At 32.7% G+C, this 20,025-nt stretch overlaps 1 protein-coding gene across 1 annotated transcript in view; it reads left to right on the top strand.

Annotated features, from left to right (window-relative positions):
- LOC126776786 (myosin light chain kinase, smooth muscle-like) overlaps nt 1–20,025 on the top strand; it is a 41,179-nt gene that overhangs the window by 386 nt on the left and 20,768 nt on the right. The window contains exon 2 of the mRNA XM_050499547.1: nt 17,144–17,187. Within this exon, the coding sequence (XP_050355504.1) occupies nt 17,154–17,187 (34 nt within the window). The 5' untranslated portion in view covers nt 17,144–17,153. The remainder of the gene's footprint in view (nt 1–17,143; nt 17,188–20,025) is intronic.

Raw genomic sequence — 20,025 nt, 5'->3', positions numbered from 1 at the left:
CACCGGGTCATAACTCTCTTGCATTAATGCGCTCTTGATATCTAGGCTAAATCGATTTAAAACACTCATGCGGGCTACGATGAATAGTTGTGCGATATATTGCGGTAATGTCATGTTGTTTTTCGTCAGTAAGTCGATTAAAAAAATATTATTATTAAATAATTTTGCTTTTTTTATTTTATTTTTATAGTAAGGATTATCGTTTTTTTTTTATGTTTCCTTTGTTATAACGATAAGATTACTTTATAAAGATTAAAGGCTTAATAATATAAATTAAACTAAATTACAAGATATATATTAATATGAAAATGATGATAGTTCGTTCGTTCGTGGTTTAAAAGTTACAAATTAATTGAAATTTTTGGGACATTTTAGTTTAAAAAAAACACTGGTTCAAACAATATGTAGGTAAATAAAAGTCCACAATCTTTTTTTAATGAATAGAAATTTAAATACTTCATAATTATATGTGAATTAAAAATTTGCCCGCTCTTACATTTTTAAGGGATATACAATTTTATTTTTTGAGGTGTTAGTTTGTTTATACGTTCATAGTATCCGTGGAGCCGGGCCGGCCTAGTAAATAGAATGCGTATCTCAATTAAAAATCCCGGGTTCAATTCCGAGTAACATAACAAAGTTTTAACTCAGTGGTAGAGACTTGTGCAGGTCCGTCTGGGTAGGTACCACTGCTACTCGGCCATCAGACATTCTACCGCCAAACAGTATACCAGTAAACATTTAGTATTTTTGTATAACGGTTTGAAGGATGAGTGAGCCAATGTAACTACAGGCACAAGGGACATAACATATAAGTTCTGTTAGTGGTGCATTGGAAAGGAATGTGTAATATCTCCAATGTCTATGGGCGGTGGTGGCCACTTACCGTCAGGTGGTACATTTGCCAGTCCGCCTACCTATTTTATTAAAAATTGCTTGTTCTGTTTTTAAAGCTCGTGTTGAAACCAATGCTGAAACTTTTATTATGTATATATTATATGTATCCACTGTTCACCCTAAAACAGTAGTGGATAAGTTCTAAAGCTTTATATGAGAGGAGTGATCATCATTGTGACATACGGGACATTTAATTGTCATTATTCTGATATCGGAGTAAAAACTGCATACAGTTTGTCAGGGTTAAAGAAAATTAAAAAGGGTACGAATAATTCACGAGTGCAAAAACTCTTTTGCAATTACTAAAAATAAGCTTTGCATTGCAGGAGTGCAATATTTAATGTTAATAGCTTAATAATACAGACGTTCACATATATTATGTTTTATATTTCAGTTGAATATAGTAATAATATATTTTAAAAAATATCATAAAAAAGTTTTAATTCAATTTAAACTCCTTTGATTGTTGTACTTTAGAAAATGCTGAAAACCAAATAATGCAAATGAAAATTAAAGACTGAAAAAAAAACATATTTTTTTAAATTCTAGTTATATATATTATTGATAAATATTTATATTATGAATGATAGCTATTGTCTATGAACGTTATAGTTTAAATAGATTTTACAATCGTTTATTAACAATGATATTATTTTTGTAGAGACAATTGATAGACAATGCCTGTCGTGACAAATGATAGGTTAGGAACATTGCAAGGTTATGTTAACAGCATACATCGTGCAAAACATTCAATAAATAATATATATATATATAACCTAACTAATATATGTATATTTATTGCCTCCATTTCCACAGACGCGTCGTCCGTGACTTTTGTGTATCTTATATTTAATTTATTATATATATTAATGTGATTGCATGTTTTTTACATAGATTCTAATTTCAAATTTCATAGAGATTTCGAAAACACCCTGAAAACGTCAAAGGGCATTCTAGTTGTTATCGTCAAGCTGTACTAAAAATACACGTACTCGTACACGTACACGTACAAAACTAATATTTATATATATATATATATATAAAACTAAACATTAAAGTAACTTAATGTAAAAAGAAAAACAAAAGTAGCCATATCGTTCCAGATACCTATGAATGATTAAAACGACTATCTCTTTTTGAAGTTTCACGACTTAATTCAAAAATATTGAGCCAGTCTTTCAGTTTGGAATATAATATATATAATGTTATAATAACAGCCTGTGGTGAATGTTCAACTGCTGGGCTAAGGCCTCCTCTCCTTTTTTTGAGGAGAAGGTTTGGAGCTTATTCGACCAATGCGGGTTGGTGAAATACACATGTGGCAGAATTTCAGTGAAATTAGACACATGTAGGTTTCCTTACGATGTTTCCCTTCACCGCCAAGCGCGAGATTTATTTGAACGGGTTTGAACCCATGATCATGGGTTAAGATTCCCGCTTTCTAACCACTGGGCCATCTCGGCTTGTACATGTTATACAATATACATATTATACAACATAATCTATATCTCAAGATCTGGATTTTAGCGTGAAAGTGCCTTTTTCTGTTTGTTATTTTTTCGCATCCTAATTACTAAGCCGATTATAATGAAATTGCATATACGTCAGTAGTACAAAAACGGACATAGGGTAATGGAATATAAAAAATCAATATCCTGCATATTATATTATATTGTAAAAAGCACCTCAACCTTTATAACTTTAATATATATTTTGTTTCAGTTATTCCATAAACATGTTGATGAATGATCATGAAAGAAAAGCATTCTGTTGTCTTTGTTGCCGGATGCTTGTGTCGCTATATAACCTTTATCTATTTCATTATTTAAACTAGCGGTTAATTTACGTCGTCATTAAATTTTAATATAGATCATTTGTTTGACATTAATGTGACCTTAATTAATAATTCCTAATTTAATCTATCGTACCGTTAACGTTTTTATTAATTATTTTACATTTCATCATCTAATATGATAATAATGTCCTCCAGACCGATTTCGGCCAGGGCGGCCAATCTCGAGAGAGACTAGCTAACTACGCAGGAGATATTATAATGCACAAGTGTGTGTGCAAACACAGGTGCACTCTCTATTTCCTAACTCTCATAATCCGATGGACGGCAATCCGACACGACCGGAAAGAGTTCAGGCGAAGGATCAACGGCTTTACGTGCTTTCCGAGGCACGGGAGTGAACACACTTCCAAATTCCAGACTCCGGGCTGCTACTGAGAATTTTCTGACAGAAAAACTCAATAACTTTTTATTGGCCCGACCTGGGAATTGAGCCCAGAACCTCCGGGTCAACAAGGCAGGCCGTATAAATAAAATGAATACTTAGTAATACAAAGTTCGATGAACTATGAAAAACAAAAGGTGAAGGAAGATTGTTTATTGAAGTTGATATTTTGTTTGAAAATTTTTACTGATTAAATGTGATTATTCTAATAGTTGCGAAACTGTAATTTTAATTCACGAGTGACTTTTAATATGCAGCCGAGATGGCTCAATGGCAAGAACGTGAATCAATTAAAGACTTATTTTACATACCTAACTTGGGTTTATAATTCATTTCGTGCTCGGCGATGAGACATTATTATCTGCATGTGTCGGATGAATCCTACATATGTATTCACCGACCAGCATTGGCGCAGCGTGGTGGTATAAACTCTAAACTCCTCAACAAGAATTTTGTCAAATATAAATTTAAAAAAAGAGTATAATATCACAAATTTTAGTTAAATAGAAGCTCACTGGACAGTTAGAATGATATAATTATTTATGCAATCAAATAAATTATGACTCTTAAAGTTGTCGAAGGTTAATTCACTGACAATCGAAACGGCAGAGTTTCAAGCATTTATTAAAAACAAAACAATCATAATATACTTTTTATTTCTTATTCTTATTTAAAAACTTTTGAATATACTTAATCATTTTACGAAATTAAATTAAACTTAAAACTACCACCGGTTCGGAATATACATTCCACACAGAAGAACCGCCAAGAAACTTAGTACTAACTCTTTTCCGACGGTTAAATTTGATAAGTATGTAACATACCGTATGTTAATCAAATACAATTTTTCAATTTAATGTGCATGAAAATAAACTTATGCTATTTTCACGCTCATTTATCATATATATGTTTCTCAGGGGTATCTTGTTAAACAATTCTTCTTTCGAAGCACGATTCAATGTTGACAGAAAGAGAGAAATCACGTTTAATAAGCAATCGCTAAAAAACGTTTTTAATATGGAACGCCGTTACTGCTAATGTACGAAGTTTTGTAAGTTTTTTAACGTGAAAGATTTAAATATATCTATTTAAAAAGCTATATATATATATATATATATAGAATATGTCAGTAATATTACAATGTTTTTTTTTTTTATATTCGCCGGGAGGGCAAATTACTCTACTCCACCTGATGGTAAGTGGTAGTAGAGTCCAAACGCGACGACGGCCAGTACAGACGGGAAAAACGTTCTGCACTAGCCGCCTTCAAATGTAGATGATATCGTACGAAATTGAGACCATTGGCCAAACCTCACGCAATTGTAGTTACAAGTGCATTTATAAATTCGAGCTTTAGATATATAAAAATAACCCTGCGACATATACCACACGCATACCGAGACCAGACATATATCTGGACAATCGGCGAAAATTCGTTCATAAATAAAAAAGATGATCACAGAATAAAAATACCTTGGATACGAATGAGCAAGACGCTTATGCACCGTTTATAAAATAACTGATGACACAACAAATCTATTGCAAGAGATGAAATGACTAATTTTGAAAGTGAATTTTATAATATATAAATAGTTATTATATATTATATAATATGTAAACAGATGAAAAATATTTAAGAAGGTATATAATATGAATATCAATAACAAATAACTGCTATCTCTGCCAACCTAAATTTAAAAAGTTATTTTATATTTTTACAAATTTTATGGTATTGCTACTTTTTGAATTTTGTTCGTTATTTATCTATACGTCTAAATAAATAAATAAAATTAAAGTGTCAGGCTATGATTACAAAACAACTGCCTCTTTATAAGTTATTATGATACATATTTGCGAATAAATTAAAGAATTATAACTTTTTTTCAACTTTAGACAATCGCTGTTACTACTGTGTAATTGAAATAGGCATTATGAAAGTTAAAATGGCAAATGTTTTGCGGCTGCGGGTTTTGCTAGTTACCTGTAAATATAATAGGTACTATGACTCTTCTATTATTATTATAATCGTAAATGAAATTGGTAAACAAGGTCACAAATAAAATTTTATATTAGTTACATAACATTAGTTACTTTAATTATTGCCGCCATATTAAAATGTGTGTTGGTTTTATGGAAATCAACTTCCCTCAAAGGCGAGTGCTTCCCGCGACATATACCTACATAGCTTTATCCGGCCTATTTCCGAACGGACGTATTCCTAACCACTTTTACAGCACTTGACAAACACTCAACAAAAACTCAAATGTGCTTTTTCGGATTTGTCTTTGGTTAAAGTTAATATTCAATTAATTATTATTGCCATTAATAACCGTCCATTTTTATGCGTATTTTGGTTTTCTAACTTCCTCACGTGTTGTCCGTGAATTTGGTGTGTCAATGTATTATTTCATCGAGTTTGGTAGTTTGTACGCCCGTATGTTCTCATTTCCATGCAGCATCGAACAAAAGTTCAGAATTACTGTTTTTGTTTGTCGTATGTCAGTTGTCTTTCTTGTGTAATTGATGTTATCGTTAGTTGATTCTAGATTCATAGATTATGGGGTCATTTTTGAGTTAAGGAGAACCGAGTCTTTAAAGTCGTTCCTATACGTCATACGCACCACTGAATTTTCACGCAAACGCAAGGAAACCTGGATATGTATAATTTCTAAAATTCTGCAACAAGTACATTCAACAACCCGCATTGGAGCAGAGTGCTGGAATAAAATCCAAACGATCTCTTCAAGGTGAGGCCTTAGCCTAGCAGTGGGATATTAGTATTACTTTACTTTTTTGCTGCGTAACATATCGACATAAAATTGTATACGTTGATATAAAATTACATACGTGATATTGATAAATGCAGTTTTTTTCGATTACCGACTCAGTAATTACTCGCTGATTAAGTGTTTACACTGCATTCTTATTTTTCGATAAAATTTTTAATCGCAAAAACTATATCGTTGACTAAGCAATCAAATATGATATGAAATCGGACACAATAAATGATATCTATGTAAGTACATGTGTTATATTTCTGTTTCACGATAATTTATTAAAAAAACACAGCAACGCTTCGTTAATCAGATAAAATAGGATTATTTGAAGCACTCGCAAGGACGTCTGTACTACTGATAAATAAAGAAACAAATTGAAACCAAAAAGTTGAAATTGATTGAAAAAATATCTTGCCGTCGTAAATATATTGTATCTATAACTGTACTAATATAATATATAAACTCGATAATATATTAATGCGATAGTTACGTTACACTTTTATAGCTAAATCACTAAACTTATTTTGATAAAAGTTAAAGTATGAAGCAAGTTTGAACCCCAGGAACGGAAACGGAGGAGCCCCTAAAAAGGGCGAAGCCGCGGACGAAAACTAGTATAATATAAAAACATCGACTTGTGTTATAGCGCTTACTTGCACAAGATGTGTAAGATCACGGAACTCCCACTCATGTATGAAACTGGACAAGAATAATTTACAACAGTAATGAACATATAAATATATTTACCAATAACCCTTATCAAGTAGTTAAAAACCATAATTAACATTTTTGTTAAACGCCAATGTCATCAAATATCACATTGTTCTCTGTCATCAAATCACGCGATTAATTCTAAACCAAATGAAACCGAAATTGTGGGCGCCTTGTATTTTTAACTTAGCTTCCGCCGACGGCTTCGCCCGTGTATGAAAATGTCCCTTATAAATTATCCCTTAACAACGTATGCAAAATGTCACGAAGATCTGTTAAGTAGTTATGATATGAAAGCCTAATAAGCAAATAAACTCATCGCACTCTCCTCTTTTTAATATTAATCCCATTATGTATAAATAAAAGCATTTCATTAGCTACGATGTTGAAATTTATACATTATCTATACAAACTCAAATTCACTAACGCCATCTAGTAGTCGACATAGACAAGCTACCGAATGAATAACAATAGTCTATACTGCGTTTAATCATTCATATGAGTCGCATTGTTGTCGAAAACACTGTTAATATGTAGCAAGCGGTTATCAGAACAGGTTTGGAAAGCGGTGTCGTCGACCCATTCTATCTGAGCCGGTTAAGTCACATTGAGGTTTTGGAAACGGTGTTACAGTAAAATGTCACGTCTCCGTCTTTTCTATTAAGTGCCTACTCTGTATATGAGTATATCCAGCTACTTAGTAGGTAGGTAGGTAGTAGGTCTACCTACAATTTAGCTATTTGCCTAGATGTTTAAACTTGTGGAATCTCGCTAATCTGGACTAGATAGAATCAGAGCTATTCTGGAAGAACAAAGTCGAAATATAATAATGCCGAGATGGCCCTGTGGTAAGAACGCGTGAATCTTAACCGATGATCGTGGGTTCAAACCCGGGCAAGCACCACTGAATTTTCATGTGCTTAATTTGTGAATATAATTCATCTCGTGCTTTACGGTGAAGGAAAACATCGTGAGGAAACCTGCATGTGTCTAATTTCACTGAAATTCTGCCACATGTGAATTCTACCAACCCGCATTGGAGCAGCGTGGTGGAATAAGCTCCAAACCTTCTCCTCAAAAAGAGGAGAGGAGGCCTTTAGCCCAGCAGTGGGACATTCACAGGCTGTTACGGTTACGGTATGCGACATTGAATATTATAATTATAACATTTCAACGTTACACGCCTCCAAATAGTATATTGCCATAATTCGATTGTCAAGTAAGTTCTTACAGAATCGCACTACATGTCTGGTGCGTGTTATCGATAATCTAAACTAATAGTATTAAAAAATGTTAGACGTTTCGTGCGCCTCTTGGTGGTTGGTGCGTATTTTTTTTTTTTATAGAATAGGAAGGTGGACGAGCATATGGGCCACCTGATGGTAAGTGGTCACCAAACGCCCTTAGACATTGGCATTGTAAGAAATGTCAACCATCGCTTATAGCCAATGCGCCACCAACCTTGGGAACTAAGATTTTATGCCCCTTGTGCCTGTAATTACACTGGCTCACTCACCCTTCAAACCGGAACACGACAATATCAAGTATTGCTGTTTTGCGGTAGAATATCTGATGAGTGGGTGGTACCTACCCAGACGAGCTTGCACGAAGCCCTACCACCAGTATGCCAGTAGTGTAGAGTATTGAAGGGTTAACTGGCTAACTCACAATAACCAAGCAAGAGAACAGATGTACTGATGGGTGACAACTATCTACTAAAGAAAATAAATAATATGCAGTATTATTTTTATATGTGTTGTATAGTCTTATTATTATGGAAATATTTGTAAGAGATACCATAAATACCATACATTAAATCACCAATGCGCCACCAACCTTGGGAACTCAGATGCTATGTCCCTTGTGCCTGTAGTTATACTGGCTCACTAGCCCTTCAAACCGGAACACAACAATAGTACCTATTGCTGTTTGGCGGTACCTACCCAGACGGGCTTGCACAAAGCTCTTATACCAAGTGAATATACTGACTATCCATAAAATTGCGCAAGAAAAATGGATTAAAGATATAAATAAAAACTGCACTCATATCTAACAAAGATAACAAAATAACTTCGAAGGTGAATTGATATCATTCAATAAAATGTTATCAGTAATGATGTCAGTTAAGAATTCAATAATTGAAAAACTGGTTTTATTCGGTCCCAACGTGCTAATACGATGAGTGAACTATCAATTAACAGCCTACTTGTTTCAATTCACAAGAAACAATAGGCAATAGCATTATTATAGACGCTATGACGCACTAGTAACTTTATTGTAATTTAAAAATAAACACAACATTATATACGCAAACAATATTATAAAAAATATATATGTATATATATTGACGAAATTCTAAATTTCACAAAAGTTTAATTAGAAAACTAATAACATCATTTTTTATTTATAATAAAACAAAAATAAAAAAAATGCAAACTATTTAACGTTGCGATAAAGGTATTTTTATCAGAAAAGTGAATAAATAGTCATTTTATCTATACATAATCTGTCAAAATGATTCTTATTCTAAGAATAGAAATAAACCTTAGCCTCAATAAAATAAAAATAATAAAATAAAATGAAAGAAACATTTAAAATTAGAATAAAAATTGTTCGATCACTTTTGTTTTTAAAAATTCAAATTGCAAAACCCTGCAGCAAAACATCCATAGTATCATAACCAATTCAGACGGGCGTTCGTCTAAACATGACGAGGTACATTATAAAAGGTCATTGTCTAAAAATATTATGAGTTATTTTACTGGTAAATACGTGACATTGTACCTAATGAAATTATTTATTATAAAATATAATTAACTATTATATCGACCACAGTATAAGAACGTCGCTCAAATGTCTGACGCCCGTTGAAATTTATTGACAAGCTGATGCCAATAGAATGTAAATGCAGCTTTGGACCGAATGAAGAATAACAATAGTTCTTATATCAATAACTATAAAGTATATAATATATGATTTATTTTAAGTGTTGCCCGGTCCTAGCACTTCCTTGATTGTCTGTCGGGTTGATCTTAGCACGTGATAAATGTCTCGTCTAAATATAATACGGACCTAAATATACATTTCTTTGTTAATTCGATAGTTTGGTGTCACACTTGATAGACCATAATGATATTTTATTTTACATGTAATAAAAAATTATAATTATATTATTTAATCTTAAATTAACAATATTTTCTTTTTTTTTTAATATTATATTCTCGCTAAATGCTAAATGTAGTTTACGAATGTATTCAGTATCACTCGAATATTTTGCGCAGTTTTGTGCCGTCGTGAATTGTTTTATTAAAAATATTACCAGTGTACATCGAGTACAAGTTTAGCAATCACGTTATCACCGCCATAAACGAGAGCACCGTAAACGTTGAATCTGAAGCGCCTGATTTTTTGTTATATATTTGATTGAGATAATTGTAAAATGTCAAATGCATCCGCATTCCTTTGGAACCGGTCGTCTCATTATCTGAGTGGAGTAGCACTTATAATCTCAATGAGAAATCTTGTAAGATTAGATACATGTGTGTATTTCAATATGTAACTCTCACTACGGTGATAGTTTATACGACACCTAACCTAACACCATTGCATGAATAATAGAAAACGTAATATATATATTAGACATCGACACTATAATGATTGCTAGATAGATACTCGTAAATTTTTGACACGACACTAGATGACGCTATAGCACTTCTAATAATAATAATAATAATAATATCCTGGGACATTTTTCACACACGGCCATCTGATCACAAATTAAGCTTGTATAAGGTTGTGCTATGGAAACCGGACAACTGATAACTGATGAACAAGTAGTATATGTAGTATTACTTTTCCTTTATAAATACATACTTATACAGATAATTACACCCAGACTCATGATAGACAGACATGACATGACATACACACAAATGTCTGTCCTTGGTGGGAATCGAACCCACAACCTTCGGCGTGAAAGGCAAGTATCTACCAACCACGCCAACCGGCTCGTCCACTGCTAATATAAAAGTTGGATTGAATGAAAAGACAATTGGAATGCATTTGAACAAGTAGATCATTTTAGAGCAAATCGTTTCTTTTTTTCGGTATAACTTTTTTCGATAAAAACTAAAATTACTTATTACTTAGTGATTTTTTTATTTAGATTTAAAAACTTACATTTGAATGGAAAAAAATGTAATAAATATTCGAAATACATTATGTTACTTCCTTTCATCATTAAAAAATTAAATATCTGCAATAAATTTTAGAAAGCTTTAATTCCTAAGTCTTAAAGTTAATATTATAAATGTTTTCTATGTCTTTTTTTATGTTTACATGGTTTTTTTTTTCAATACAATCAAAACGCTAGAAGTATTTTATTTGATAAATAAGTTATTCACGGTAATGGATATAATTATGTTATAGCACACAACTTTTTAATTATACTTTTTTTTAAATATATAGCCGAGTTGGCCTAGTGGTTAAACCGCGTGAATCTTAACCGATAATCGTGGCTTCAAACCCGGGCAAGTACCACTGAATTTTCATGTGCTTAATTTGTGTTTATAATTGATCTCGTGCTTGACGGGGAAGGAAAACATCGCGAGGAAACCTGCATGTGTAATTTCATTGAAATTATACCAACCCGCATTGGAACAGCGTGGTGGAATAAGCTCCAAAGCTTCTCCTCAAAAGGGAGAGGAGGCCTTAGCCCAGCCGTGGGACATTATCAGGCTGTTACTGTACTGTAATGTATTGTTTAAAAAAAAGATATACTTAAATAATTATTTCAATTTACGTCCAATGAAAAAGTTTCATAAGTTATATATACTCTGTATAAATTATAAATAATTAAAATTACTTATATATATTTGCTAAGCTGCGTAGACGTAGTATTAAGGTACTAGTTTTAAGTTCATTACAACACGCCACACTTCTCCTTTCGAGTTGGTTGATGTACATACATACATATCCAAGTGATAGAATATTTTACTTTATACAGGTTTCTTCATGATGTCGCAGAACATTTGATTCCTTATATAAATACAAATTAAACGTAAAAATCAGTATTGTTGAGATCCCCGTGGTCTATTAGGCCCCAACAGTAAAGAGTCAATTCTATGATATATCTAGTACTTGTCAATCAACAGACATGCCGCCCACATGAAGAATTTCACCTTGACTCGTGAAAGCTATATTTACTACGAATTGATCGCACACTATTATTGTATCATCAAATTAATTGCAACGTTGAAATTTTCCATTGTCTTCGGACGTGAATTATTGAATCTTTATATTTTATTAATTTGTTTATTTCAGTTACATTAACGCAAATATTAATTAATACTAAACTGCTCGGCTAAGGCTTCTACTTTCGAGAAGTTTAGAAGCTAATTCCACCACGTTACTCCAAACCTGATTAGTCGATTCCCTAGAATAAATAATATATTATCTTGCCAAATTTCATGTCAATACTAATAATATCAAGCTGTTTGGACATTATCATATAACAGATATGCTTTAACTGTTATAAATGTATAATCTAATTACGTTGACGGCTTAATATTTTTTTATTATATATAAATATGCAATCCAACCATATACTTACCAACATTCTTTAAAGATACATTATAAACAGTTCCAAAATTAAATTACCACCCGAAATAACAATAGAGATAGTCTGTAAGAAAAAACTCGAGCACTCCGCACACGATCGTAATATGTCATAAAGTGATATGTGACATTGACATAATTATGACATTTATAGGACACGCGTTTCAAAATAGCGAATCACCGAAGTCGGTTATCAATATTTCACAAGTGAGATATAAATTTATTACAAAATACAATTGCGGTACCATTGTCGTGAGATTCTGTTAAAATACTATTTTTTTCATTTTGACATCAAAATTCAAAATACATTCATTATTCGCTTGCCCTTGTCCCATTTATTCGTCGGCGCTGTTTGAGATAACGCTGCAATAATCAGGATTTGGCAGACTTTTAAGACTGGCAGGCTGGATATTTTTAAAAATGGCGTACGTTACATCCTATTTTTTTTTAAATGTACGGTTTCTTGTGATAAGTTGCAAAATGTCAATTTTATAGATATATAGTGCTTAACAGTCAATATAAGGTTTACTAAAAGAATAAATAATAAATTCTAAAACTATTGTTATAATTATTTTGTTTTTATAAAATTTTATATACTGTGTATACTCGTTAAGTACTTTGATCTCGGTACTCTTACTTAGTAATGTTGTGTTTTGGTTAGAAGGGCGAGTGTAACTACAGCCACACGGAATACCTTAGTTCCCAAAGTTGGTGCCGCATTCACGATGTAAGGGTGGTTAATATTTCTTATAGTGCCAATGTCTATGACCGCTTATAATTAGGTAGACTATTTGCCATTCTGCCTCCATATTTGAAATTAAAAATGATTCCTTGTTTGGTATTTATGTTCATTAATTGCGATACCTATGTTGATTAATTATAATCAGCCAGAAACCAAATGGCTGAATTCAAAATAAATACATTACATATATTTTTTTTCAAAAGCCGAGATGGCCTAGTGGTAAGAACGCGTGAATCTTAACCGATGATCGTGGGTTCAAACCCGGGCAAGCAACACTGAATTTTCATGTGCTTAATTTGTGATTATAATTCATCTCGTGCTTGACGGTGAAGGAAAACATCGTGAGGAATCCTGCATGTGTCTAATTTCACTGAAATTCTGCCACATGTGTATTCCACCAACCCGCATTGGAGCAGCGTGGTGGAATAAGCTCCAAACCTTCTCCTCAAAAAGAGGTGCGGAGGCCTTTAGCCCAGCAGTGGGACATTCACAGGCTGTTACGGTATATATTTTTTAAACTTTACATGGAGTATCAATGTAAAATCAATAAACGTAGATATGTAAAAGAATATACAAATCCAGATAAAATTATTAAAAAGTAAAATTGAAAAAGTTTCCATATAATTAGCAGGATTAAAGTCTGTGTGATAAACTAGTTTCCGTTTTTTTATAATTACCTGGCCTCCAAAAAAATCGACCCACCTACATTTTTTGTAAAAAAACTATCGTATGGTTTTAAACTACCACATATTTATATTTTTAAGATTGATAATGAAAAAATGCAATTGTAGGATTGTACAAAAACAGAAATAGTGCGCAAAAAATAGGTTTTTAGGTAAATATGTGACAAAACACGAAAACACAAAATTTTACGCAATTTTATTTTTTTGTGTACAAAACGATTATGCCGTTTGTTTTTAAATTTGGGTGCCTAAATCTTACTTTAATAGGGAGTGTTTCCTCCTTTTGACCTAATCACTGCCTGCATACGCCTATTAAGTGACCTGATTAGCTTTTAAATGTCTTCCTGTGGGGTCTATTGCCATTCTTCAGTTAGGGCAGCTTCCAGTTGATTCAGGGTTTCTGGAATTGGATTTCGTGCTCGAACCGTAAGTTTTAGCTGGTCCCAGAGGTGCTCTATCGGGTTTAAGTCCGGACTATTGGCTGGCCACTGCATAACTGGAATTTCGACTTCCCTGAGATAGTCTTTAACAATTCTAGCGACGTGAGGTCGTGCGTTGTCGTGCATAAGTTGGAATTTATCCCCAATATATCCAGCGTAAGGCATCACATGAGGCTCCAGAATGTCCGTTATGTAAGTTTCAGCATTAACAGCACGATTACGGAAAAAAACCAGCTCTGTGCGTCCCGTCAAAGAAATACCTCCCCAAAACATTGTAGAGCCTCCACCAAATCGGACTGTTTCTCGAATGCAACACTGAGAGTAGCGTTCTCCTGGCCTTCGCATGACGTTACGTCGTCCATCAGAGCCTACTAGAGACATTCGGCTTTCATCACTGAACAATACTGTCTCCCATTGTTCCAGTGTCCAATCGACGTGCTGCCTAGCAAATTGTAGTCTTGCTTGTCGATGGGATGCTGTGAGTTTTGGTCCTGTTGCTGGCTTGTGAGGGGTTAAGTTTTGCTCTCGAAGTCTTCTTCTTACAGTATTTTCACTCACAGACACTCCACGACTTTCTCGGAGTCTACCTTGAACGTCAACAACCGAAAGATGTCGGTTTCTTAAAGACGTCAAACCAATAAAACGGTCATCGGTCGGGTTCGTGACACGCCCCCTGCCAGATCCTGGTCTCCGGCGATACTCCCCAGTCTCCAAGTAGCGTTTGTACACTCTTCGCACCGCTGAACGACTTAATTTTAGTGTTCTAGCCACATTTCGCTGACTTAACCCCTCATGAATAAGAGCTACGACTTGAGCAGCTTCTGCTTCAGTAGTATCCATTTTTTATGTGTAAACTTATTAAAATTATTGTTTCAACAAAGTTTCATACACTTAATCAATAATAAACATCGAACCGAGATGACTCCGCGTTAAGAACTGGAAATAAACTAACCATGCACTTTGTGCACAAAGTAACGTTTTCTTATCAATACTTTAAAAATATTCCAAATATCCTCAATAACACTTACAACTACTCCAAATCAATATCAAATGGGTAATAAAATGTTAAATGTATGTCCCATAAGTAAAACAATCCACCTAGGTCTTCGCATAATTAAGATAACAACTTTGTAAGTAAAAAAATACGGGTGGGTCGATTTTTTTGGCGGCCAGTGTATTTTATGCAATCGAAAGCAACAATTCTTAAACCATACTGATTATATATATATATATATATATATTAAATAAATTAATGCAATCAATTAAAAAATAATAAATATTATTATTATATAAAGATATATTTTTTCATATATATTTAAATATTTGACACAAAGATTTAATATTTTCTGATACGAATTTTAAGATAACATCAAACAATTTATTTTTAAATATTACGTTTGAGTTAAATCATTCAATAGACTATTACTTTAACCTTGTCCTGTTTGTGTAGTTTTGTTGATCGTAAAATGCAGGAACTGGCTCTACACATTAATCACAATCACATGATTTGCGCATATTTTTTTAAAAATAGAATTGTAAATAACGTAACGTAACGTTCATGTTAACGCTACGTATAATTTTCATACGATTATATTTTCAAACTACATTTCATTTGAATACTGCAATTTATCATCGCTCATTTTTTTTAAATGCACTTACAATACAGAATTTTTATTATCAAATACAAATAATTAAAAAAAACTATAAATGAAAACAAACCATCATTTCGAGTTTCACAAATAAAAACAAAATGGCATCTAGTATCCAAAGCAAAAATAACAATACCGCATTTAATATTTGTGCATTCGCTAGAGACGTCGCCAGCTGAAATCACAACAACGTAAACCCGAATAGCTGACCCAGTTTCAAGAGCTAATTATACGGTAAACTTGGAAACCTCTTATTTGTATAAACAAAGATTCTTTGACCATGAATACGTTTGACAAATATCCTAAAGGAGAAAATTTCTTTATCAGTATGACTACTCATTATGAAACAAAGCCCCCGCCGTGGCTGTCTGTCTGAACGAGATATACTCAACTACCGAACTTATGTTCATACGGTTTACACCAATAGACGGAATTATTCAAGAGATAGGTTTAAGTATATCATTTATTTAATTGTGTAAATAAGATGAAATATGACGATGATTGTTAAAGATATCAGAAAAACCCATTAGAGATTTACTGGCGTGTGCCGCGTAAACCAATATAATTTTATGTATTACGATATAAATGTTTTAAGTATCCTTACCGTGCGAAGCCGGGATGGGCAGCTAGTCAATTTTGCCTCAAAAAATACTGATACACACTTAAATTTATCAAATTTAATATCGAAATCAAATGATAATTTAAATATCTTATAATCTTATTATTTTTTAAACTCTTTAAATTACTGAGTATAACTATTTAGAAGTGAGTTTTTTTAGTAATATTGGCATTACGCGGGCGACCATTGAACCAGTAGTAGTAATTTGTAGGTTAAAAACATTAAAACAATGGAATGCAAGATTGCACCCATGTTGTTTATTTTCATATCGGATTAGTCATGACATATTTTCAAGTACCCATTAAAATCTACTCACTTATTATTAACAAAGATAGCTTATGGAATAACTGAATTAATTGTGGCTAATGACTAATTTCCTTATGCTATTTATGGAGAACATCCAAAGGTTAATTTCAATTGTCAAATTCAATTGGCATCGAACGATATGTTTTATATATACTCGATTTAAATCATCGCAATAACATACAGAATTTAATTTAATCTAAAAAAAAAAACAATAAATAATTTAATTTAATCACAACATTAAATCTGTTAACAAATTTAATATTGTTATTAAATTATTTCCGTGATTAAAAAAACTTTTTTTTTAAATCGCGGGTATGTATCAAATGTCATTCAAAATGTATGTGCCATAGACATACACTTTTTTTATTGAATTCGGTATTCTGACTATAAACAATTTATCTATTTATAGCTGCTTTGTTTATTGCTTAATAAAACTAGTTATTAAATATTCTTATTTTTTTTTCAGATCAATCGACATGATCCACGTCGATGAATCAGATCCTGTCGGAGGTAAGATAAAAGAAATATTTTATTTTATACATTAGTTTACAATTTGTATTATTGTAATATCAAATGTGACATATGTCATTGACACATGACACATGTCATTGAATTGTAAAAAAATGTAAAAAATTGTACTTAATTCCTAAACGGTTGACCTATCTTGATTTTTGTTTAGATTGGATCCGGTAGGCACTGCGATCGGGACGACGACTTAAACAAAAATAAATAAGATTCTTATTACAAACGCACGAAGTCGAGCTAGTATGATAAATAATAAATTTTATCAAAGCAATATATTTTATGATAAAGATTATGGCGACACACTTTAATCTTAACAGAAGCACCGTTAAGATTATCATACTATTAAACCATGACCTTTTGTTTTCCTATAAATCAATTAATTATTTATATAATGTAAACAAATATTATAAATGCGAAAGTAACTCTATCTGTCTGTTACGGCTAAACTACTGAATCGATTTTGATGAGATTTGGTATGAAGCAAGCTTGAACCGCAATGACATAGGCTACTTTTATTTACCTGCCCCCCGCCCCCTAAACATAAAACATGCCCTGATAAAAAGTGGTCATATCCTTCTATAAATTTTGGCTCTGCAATGAGTCTTAATTGTTCCTGTCACTAAACATATAAACCATCACATAGATTATACAGAAGAAAAATAAATAAAATTAAAGAATACAGTGTAGGTAGCAAGGGGTTCATCTCAGTATAAGCTGTGCTAATGCACAGCACTGATTTTCAGATGGCCCCTGACTATTGGGTAAACATAAACAAATGCGCGCACACGAAAATAAATAAATAAATGAAATTATAAGAACAAAAAACTAAAACTAAAAAAACCCTTATCCTTGAGAAAAAAAAAACATGTTATCTAAGATATTATGTGCCTTAAGCCTATAATTCCATTGAATCACTAACCCTTCAAATAGGAACATAACATAACACTCCAATATATTGATGTTAAGCGAAAGACTAAATCTTATAAAGCTGCAGATCCCAAAGTCCTGGGCTTAATCTCCGGCTCTTTTCTCTATCAAGAACCACGACTGAACTGACTGAACCTGAACCTAGGTTTATGGAGGGTGCTTACATTCCTATGCATCGGAAAGAACGTATAGCTGCTGGCCCTGAGCTGTGCACCTGAACTGTCTTCCGTCGTGCCAGATTTGGCGTTTAATCGTATTAAGTGCTTAAACAAATAGAAAAAAACACTTGTATTTGCGCACACACAGGCACTATGTAATATGTCCTGCGCAGTTAGCTATTCTGGCTTGAGATTGGCCGCCTCCGACAAAAACGGCCGAGAGGACATCATCACCTCTTTAATAAAACAAAAGCCGTAATGCGCGATAGTAATTCAAAAAAGGAACGTGCTAGTCGCGTTTTGAAAGCAATTGGCTCAAATAAAATAAACAAAAACATTCGATTTTTGGCAGAAGATCGGAATCCGTTTTAATTTTATCTCGGCAGATGAACGTCTCAAAACATTAAGATGTGTCGTTAAGGAGACAAGTGACTCCGAAACATCATTAATCTGTTATTTATCGAAATAGTTCCGAAACAGTTTTTTTTTTTTTTTAAATATAAAATATCGTATTTGCTAAATAATTTTTCTTAATTTAGAATCGAAATCTGTCCTGCTATACCTAAAAATTATGTATCATATTATGTGTTTATGTGTCTCACCTTGTGTATAAGTTGTCAACATCGGTACAACCGAATGCAATGTAACGATAATACATAATAGTTAGAACAATGTTACATAATTTAAGGCAACAAAATTCAAAAAATACATTAAATCTTTAAGTCTAAATAAATTTAAAAAAATATTAATGATAATCACTTTATTTTATTAGATATCCGTTCTTTCTCTGAAATGTCAATTACATATTTATTTAACCGATATTACTTTTAAATGTACACGTGGTTTGTAATCAGGGCGTGAATATAGTTTTTATATAAGTATTGCATTTTGGACCAAATCCAACGGCGGCTTCTGTTAAAGATTCATTTATTTTCAATAATGACATGACGTTACGTCACGTCCGCCATTCCTACGTGCTATTATTATGTATAGGGTTACCCATTCATCTTACGACAAATAGATCAACGGTGACGCATTTCGTAGCATTACTAGATTACAAAACGAAATATTCATTTAAATTCAAGTATGACACCATTCATGGTAAAGTAAACAGCCTGTATAATACCAACTTCTTAGTTAAATCTCCAGCTTAAGAATAACAATTAAGAAATTATTCCGTGACGTCTCTCTTTAGCGGCTTGGCGGAGAAGTGTAAAATTTTCAATGTTTGAGTTAGGTTATACCATTTCATCACACGATTTATTGAGGTATGATATACCTCTGAGCTCGAAAAGAATAAGTAAACTAACATCCTGTAAATGTCCCACTGCTGGGCTAAGGCCTCCTTTTGAGGAAAATGTTTGTAGCTAACTCCATCCTGAGGGTTGGTTTCCTCAGATTTTTTTCCTTCAGATGAATTATAAACACAAATTAAGCACATGAATATTCAATGGTGTCGGAATCATCGCTTAAAATTCACCTCTTCTAACCACTCGGCCATCACGGCTCGAAAAGAACATGAAAAAATATATGTACGGATTTGAACCCACGACATTCATTTAATAACTGAACCTCTAACCACTGACAAATCTTGGACCATCATTGTTGATAAGTTAAAATAATTTCAATAATAAATTACAACTTATTCGTAAGCAATAATTTAAATAATATTGCATGAATTTAAAATTAATCTGCAAATAAAAGCACGTGTAATGTATCACATTATTTCTAGCGGTCA

This window comes from Nymphalis io, chromosome 21, assembly GCF_905147045.1.
Source record: "Nymphalis io chromosome 21, ilAglIoxx1.1, whole genome shotgun sequence".
NCBI lineage: Eukaryota > Metazoa > Arthropoda > Insecta > Lepidoptera > Nymphalidae > Nymphalis > Nymphalis io.
Note: the sequence above shows the minus strand (reverse complement) of the source record. Positions and strands in the feature narration are given on the sequence as shown.